Raw genomic sequence first — 7,649 nt, 5'->3', positions numbered from 1 at the left:
CAGACGGAGCTAGTACCTTCTAATCTCCACCTTTAATCTGCATCAAAATCTATGAACATTTCTGATGGCGGGAGGTATGTACCGAAGCAATGTGTGTCCCTGTGGTAATAAAGTTTTGGAATCGTGGGGTTGAAGACGACACCACAAATTGTTGGAGGGATCTTACTGTCATCAAACGTAAACAACTAGCGAAGCAGCAAACATATAATATACTACACCCTCTGTTTCTAAATATAAGACGTTTTCAGTTCAATTTAAACTGTCAACGCGTCTTACATTTAGAAACATATATAGTACTTGTAAGTTGTGACCAAATTTCTGGAGAAGTGTGGACAAGGGAGGGGAAATGGTCACCTTATCTTGCTAACAAGTCAAGCCAAAGGAAGGGCAGAGAAAATCCTAGTACATTTTCCGTTAAATAGCTAGCTAGATCGCCTGCGCACCCAGCATTTCCTTGCGTTCCACCTCAATCAAAAAAGGGAAAAGCTACAGCGACACTTACACAGAGAAAGGCAGCACGAGAATATTATTACAAAGCAGCGTTGACTAGGACGTGCTAGTGCAGTCGTCTGAGTTCTTATTGGCACTTTCCAGAAAAAAGGAGGGTGGATTTGAGAAGACCTTTCTGCTCTGCTGATAGATCATGTAACTTCTCAATTTTTATTTTCGAGCAGCAGTTAATACTGTGAAATGGACGCAGAATGTTATTAATACCAGTACTAGCATTTTGTTACCCAGTCAAACTAACCATGCTCAAGATGTTGTGACCTCTGTGTGGGCGATAATAAAGTTATAATGGCTTTCATCAGCTTAGCAATGCTCTATGTCAAACCCGAAAAAGGGAGGAGAAATGCCCAACGTGTAACTAGGCGGAGTAAAGACAATATGAACCATAACAGAGAACGGTGTGCATAACCCAATCTTCTACTCCATTTCATTATACTGCATTTCATTTCAGAGTATATGTATATAAAACATCGTCATTTTCCTTCATTTCATTATCCAGATTCCTCTCATCTCACTTTGCATGCATGTGTGCATGCTGCATCCACGCATATGTCGTTGGAAGAGTTGAGGTATCAAATCTAGACTTGCCGAAGGGTCCAAGGATGAAAAATGAACGACAAATGAAAAAAAAATGAATTCAGGGTAGTTATGCATGTCTTCACTTATTTTCTTACTACCTCTCCCTCTAATTGTTCTAGTATGACCAACTAGGTGCACCGCCGATGAACTTTTACTGGGCAGTAATTAACACATAAGCACGCAATCGCATACGGCAAGGCAACTACTCATTCGTTATAATAAAGAATATGATACTGGGATCAACGACGACGAGCCGCTTCGTTCAAGCCCATGTCTCCTGGTGATCGAACAGGGAGATCCTCTGGTACGCGTTGAAGGCGTCCTCGAACTCCCATGCCGACGTCGGCCCGGTGACCACGTCGACGTCCAGCCCCATCATGAACATCGGCTCCACCGGCCACTCCATGATCTTCGGCAGCCAGTCGTCCTCGAAGCCGCCGCCGCTCGACGCCGCCGAGGCGGACGACGAGGACGAGGACGACTCGGCTGGTGACGAGGCCGTGCCGCAGCTGCTGTCGAGCGGCGCCGGTTCGACGACGTCGCATGGCAAGATGATGTTGTCCAGAAGTTGCATCATGGTCGGCACCTCGTCGGGGCAGAACATGTCCTCTTCGGCACCCGACTGACTTCCCGTGGCCGCCGCCGCCGGCACCTTCTGCTCCGGCGAGTCACCACCGGTAGGCCGCTGCGGCTGCTGATGGGTAGCAGCAGCAGCAGGCTGGAGGGGCTTGTGGGTGGCGGGGTCGATGCCCATCTTCCTCAGCTTCTTCTTGATGTGCGTGTTCCAATGGTTCTTGATCTCGTTGTCGGTCCGGCCGGGCAGGTGGGAGGCGATCTTGGACCACCTGTTTCCGAGCTGCTCGTGCAGGTCGATCACCGTCTTCTCCTCCTCGTCGGAGAGCAGCCCGCGCTTGAGGTCCGGCCGGAGGTAGTTGGTCCACCGCAGCCGGCAGCTCTTCCCGCACCGGAGCAACCCTATTCACACAAACACAAGTCGCAACACGTCAAAACACTGGTCAATCAAAGAAAGGTCGCCAGCTGTGGGTCGTGGCATGCATGCATGTAATTAGTCAAGCTAACCGGCCGGCTAGCCGGCCGGCGAAGTAGCTAGCTAGGCGCATGTGGAGGCAGTGAGTGACCCACCGGCGAGCTTGGGGACGGCTCTCCAGCAGCATTGGCCGTTGCTGAGGAGGAAGCTGACGAGCTTCTGGTCCTCCTCCGCCGTCCACGGGCCTTTCTTCAGCCCCACCTTGTCGCAGCACGGCTGCCTCCCCATTGCCACGAGCTTCGTTCGCTTCGCACACACAAAGATCACTTCACTCGCAAGGAAAAATCACCAAGCAACGTCGAGCCAACTAACCAAGCTCGTAGCAAACAGCTGCGAACTTTTTCTTTATATTTTTTTAGCTCTGTTTTGGTGGCACGGGTGCACAATAGCTAACTAGCAAATGGCGCTTTAGCTTTAGCTACATGGTGAGACGCCATTGCCACCTTCCTTTATAAAGGAGGGGGAGGGAGAAGAAGACAAAGGGGCCGGTGGCCATCAACTGATGACTAGCTAGAAGTAGGAAAAAAAAATAGAATCGCATTGCGGCTAGCGCGTGCGCGCGCGGAGGACGATGGACCTTGGACCAGTATTGGGGCTAGCCAAGGATGACATGTCGTGGCGCCGCGGAGGCTGGCGCGTGGGGCCCTGGCGTCGGCGTCACCACTTTTTTTTCAGGGAAAAAAAAGCCGCGACGCCGACATTGCCGGGCTGCTGCTCATGGGTCCCTTTTGCTTCCGTTGCAAGTGCTGGCCTGCTAAGCTTTCAAGCTTTTATTTGGATCCTCGTTTGTTGCTCAATCAAGGGTTTTCAATGGTATTAATTTTGCGGCATGTAATGTGTCCATTCCATCGAGTCATTATCATTTGTTTAGCTTCTAAACATGCTAATTGTATTGGCTTCCGTTGTATCAAGGTCCTTCATTTTGTAGTTTTTTTTTTGAAAAAAAATACCGGGCTAAATGGTAATCCCTCCGTTCCATGATTCTTGTCATGGCGTGGTTTTAGGTAAGGAGGGAGTGGCAGTTTGCAGCCACCTCAGACGCCGTAGATGTTTGGAGGGCGAGTGAGGGGAATGGCTAGGCCTAGGGTTTCTATGTGCCAACGCTGCTTTATGGTTAGGTTTTGGCCCGCCGCATGATGAAAAATGGTACAAGCTTCTTTTCTGGTCCATTGAAAGGCAATTTGAAATAGCGGCGCTAAGTTCCTCTGACTACTATGCAATTAAGCAAGTTAGCGGCCCTTTGACGGTCGTAGGTGCGATAGCGGTTGATATCACTTAGCTATAGCAAAATTTCATGAAAAATGCTATAGCACCAATTATATCCCATCATTTATTTTTCAAGATTTTTAAAATAATATGGTGGTTGCATTTTGTAGTTGCTATGATTTAATCACTAGCATGCTGGTAATTGGAAAGTCTACTAAGAAAATGCTTCCATGCAACTTCAAAAGGTAACAATAGATAAGGATACATGGAGTGAGAGATACAAGACAAGTATTTGCTGTAGAACTTCGGGTTTGCGACTTGGCTTAGATTTATATTATTATATATACTCCCTTTGTTGCTAAATATAAGATGTTTTAGCATTTTTCTGATTCACATGCATCTAGACCCGTTTTAATGTCTATCTTCACCCATTTCAATCCGTATGTAGTCTACATTGAAATTATCTAAAACATTTTATATTTAGGAACAGAGGGTGTATGTTACAATTTCATCTTACAAAGAATAAACAATTCTCATGTTCTAATTGATACTTCCATAATATATCCTATAAATTTTTAGATTAACGATCTCTGAAGTCCTAATTCAGACATGTGGCACAGATTTCCTGCACGAGACCTGTGGCTTTATGGTTGTCAAGTGTTGCGCTTTGTTTTCATGTTCAAATGATGTTTGTAAAAGTATGAAGTATGACGGTCTTAGCTCGACAAGTAGGGCGGTAGCACAATGTGATTTCGGTTTGGTGGTTCTCGCGAAACTAGATCTTTATCTTCAAGGTGCAAACTCTAGATCTAGTCACCGTTGCTTATAGATGGAAATGAGGGTGGTGGTGTGTGTATATAGGTCGTTCTCTAGTTGAATCATTGTCCATAGATTTCTCGGGCCCGCACTTTGGGGAGAAAACACACGGTTTGGCTTTAGAGGTTGGAACGGGCAATGGCGCCACATGCACATCATTTTGTTTTTGGAAGTGTTGCTTGTGGAGAACATTTTGAGACTTCTTATGTTCCCAAAGATGGTGGCTGATGTTGATGATTGCTACTCCATACTATTGAAAGGTTCTTGTGTCACTGTTTTTTTCTTCCTATTTTCTAACCTTAGTTCAAAACTGTGACACTTATTTTGGATCGGAGGGAGTAATAATTTGATTGTGTGCATCCTTTATGTCTTTTTGCCAGAATAATATCGTCCATCATTAAAAAATTACCGTGCTACTTATGTGGTGCCCAAGCCTAACTAACAATTCCCCTGCACTCTTGTTGCCAATTCCCCAAACTATACTGCCAAGTAACGAGATTCTAGTTAACAATTGACAACTCCCCCAAAGAGAGGGAGAGAGAGATCAGAGAGCGACAGAAATTAGAAGATCTCTAAGCTTACGGTTTGGAAACGACCAAAATTAACTAGGTAGAGTTGAACAACGCAACCATACTCGAACAAATATTTTATCAAGCCAGTGACCAATCCTACATTACGACCATTTCTCGATCTAATTAATTAGCAGCTTCATCCTCTTCAGCGGCGGAAACGCGGTTGTTGTGAACTTGACCTTTGAAGAGTTCAGTCCATATATTTCGCCAAAAAATAAAAGGTTGAGTCCATTTGTTACTTTAGAGATTCAGGTGTCACCTGCAAAGGGGATATTGCTAATTAACACGAGTAGGGTAGAAACAAATAAGCAGCAGCGGTCAATAATTCAGAGGTCTGTCCCCGCAAAAAAAAAAATTTCAGAGGTCTGCAGCCGCAGTCTTCTCGATCTTCTCCGGACCGCATTTTGGTAGGCTGGAGACCTTGACCGACGCCGATTGATGCCGCAGAAGAGCGTTGGGGGTTGACAATGGCGCTCGCTGCCAGCAGCGCAAATGAAGGTCTGAACAAAGAACAAGTTTCAGTCACAAGTGTGTTTTGCTGACATTCCGGACAGTACGCGTTGCACTTGCACTAGAGCCATAAACTAATGATCGTATATCCACTTCCCAGAGAGATGGTGGAGCGTTTTGTCAACAAAATACGGTGTTCGTAGCAAGACCGCGTTCTACGGAGAATCGATACGCGCTCTATCGAGTCTACGGACGATTAATCGATCGGTACGCGCCCGATCGAGCACGCTCCGGAGGTAACAATGACATTGATGTTTTTGATCAAAGAAGTTTAATTTGATATTCGGAAATTCTGACCATGTGTCAGGCAAGCATCCAACCAACGGTACAGCCAGTATATACAATGCCGAGCCAGGACTTCAGAATGATCAGTTTGTCCGTTGACTGACTTCACGAGCAAGACATGCATGCTTGCATCCGATTCTCTAGGTCAGTTGTGTGTACATTGGTCTACTCTACTCACCGGTCTTGTCCATTCTTCCCTCCCACAAGTATTTACTACATCAGTTTTGATTCAACTCATCAGTCTGAAGTCTCAACCCCGCGTGTAGAGCGCTTTCAGATGGGTACGTACGTAGAGCCTTCAGTTATAAGCTGGGGTGGTTCCGGTCAGAATATACGTATAGTAATCACAGTAGAATTAAGCACTATGCGTAATGTAAAGTGTTACTATTAGTCAGTGCACATGGTTTCTTTAACCTTACAATTAGCATGCACCAGTCCAAAGTCGCATGTTATTAGGACTTCCAAAAGGAATTTTTGCGGGCACACGTGGACAGTTGCAGTTGGTCATTCCAATTTAATCTGGTCATCTTCTGAATATCTCTACACCAACACCAATGGCACCATGCATGAATGAAACTTAAAAAAGATAAGTAACCAGGGTGTGGTTAGCACTTGTCTGTCATGACTCATGACTCATGAGGCTTGTGCAACCATGCATCTGGCTAGCTACTTCCACGTAAAGAAAGTGAGAACGCGATCGACGAGCAGCAGCAATGCGGGGTGGTCCAAAGATCGTGTCCCTGAACGAACCCAACAGCATGCATGCATGCATGCAAGAAGGCAACCCTTTGACTACCGCAGCACCATTGCCGTCGGTGCTGCTTTTGCTCATCTCTACACCACACCCATGTACTGAAACTGTATTCCGCGTGTCGCCGGGCATCGCTGCGGTAGACCGGCGTCCACGCGAACGGCATGATCGATCTTACATTTTACACCATGGGTGATCATTTGTCTAGTCCGTGGAGTGTGGAACTGCCGTTAGTTATGTATGGACAGTTCATGAGTGCCCTTCACTCCATGGCAAGGGCACACGTCTGGGACAACCCTGCGCTACTACTTGCCTTGGAATCCACTGATGGCCGGAAGGGTGGTGTACATGTACTTCAGTTAGGACGAGGAGCAGCCGTGGTTTCCTACCTCTCCCGTGGGGACATGACTGGCTGCCTTCACTGTCTCACAAAGTGTTTCCTATCACGCATGACACGTTCACACCTCCTTTAAGATGGCTCTCCACTCCAGTGTGACATCTTCTTTAGGAGTATGTAACGAGGAATCCCGTACCGCGGCTCTTCAGAATAATAATGTGCTCCCTTTTGCAACATCTCCATCATCAGTAAATAAAGATTGATTCCTTTCACGAGACTGATCGATCGCCGGAGCTTTGGCTGCATCCTGAGTGCCTTTCATGGAGTCTCGTCGGCGGGTCGGTCTGACGGCGACGACTGCGTTCTGCGCCTTGCAATGGAACTGCCGACTTGAAGTCCATTTTTTCGACAAAGGACTGCAAGTCCATAAAGTCTGCGTCCCATTCCACGTCTGAAAATACACTCTGGTCCGACTCCGAGTCGACGGAGATGCTCGGTTTTTCGCATTTCAGCACTGCATAATAACTAACAGGCCTCCGTGCTCAGGTCAGCGGGCATTCCTGTCCCTCTGTAGTGCTATCCAAACAGCAACGGCCAACAGGCACTGAGCGGGTTCGCCAGACTTCCGTTTGGCATTTGAATAATGGCATGTCTCAGGTCAAAGTCGCTGGACCTGTCAGGCGAAACGTTCAAGGGTCTTGAAATCTTGAAACGATCGTCGGAAGACAAAATCAGAGAAATGAAAAATATTGGTTGTGTTGCTCTCCTAGCTACCAGTCCACGCTGTAAAATAAGCTCTTCGTGTTCCCAGCCCATTCTTGTAAGCCAACATGATGCAAACAAAGCAACTATGCCGCATGAAAGTTACTCCGGAGTAAGCTAATCGCCGTTGACCGTTCCTACTCGAGATAAAAGGGACCATTTCTACTCATCAAGATATATATAAGGGACAATCATTGTGTCAAGGAACCAACAGCAATTGATCGACGAGGGTTCAAATTCTAAGCATAAGCCTCACATGTCCGACTTATTCAGCGC

At 46.6% G+C, this 7,649-nt stretch overlaps 1 protein-coding gene across 1 annotated transcript; it reads right to left on the bottom strand.

Moving 5' to 3' along the window:
• Window positions 1-1,181: 1,181 nt before the first annotated feature.
• On the bottom strand, window positions 1,182-2,558 carry LOC109772048 (transcription factor MYB17). The gene is made up of 2 exons (XM_020330744.4): window positions 2,230-2,558; window positions 1,182-2,061 (listed from the first exon to the last, which is right to left on the bottom strand). The coding sequence occupies exons 1-2, from the start codon at window positions 2,360-2,362 to the stop codon at window positions 1,349-1,351; spliced, it is 846 nt and encodes a 281-aa protein (XP_020186333.1). The 5' UTR covers window positions 2,363-2,558; the 3' UTR covers window positions 1,182-1,348.
• Between the last annotated feature and the right edge of the window lie 5,091 nt (window positions 2,559-7,649).

Source organism: Aegilops tauschii, chromosome 5, assembly GCF_002575655.3.
Source record: "Aegilops tauschii subsp. strangulata cultivar AL8/78 chromosome 5, Aet v6.0, whole genome shotgun sequence".
In the NCBI taxonomy this organism is placed as follows: domain Eukaryota; kingdom Viridiplantae; phylum Streptophyta; class Magnoliopsida; order Poales; family Poaceae; genus Aegilops; species Aegilops tauschii.
The sequence above is the reverse complement of the archived record's forward strand: the minus strand, read 5'-3'. Positions and strand labels throughout refer to the sequence as shown.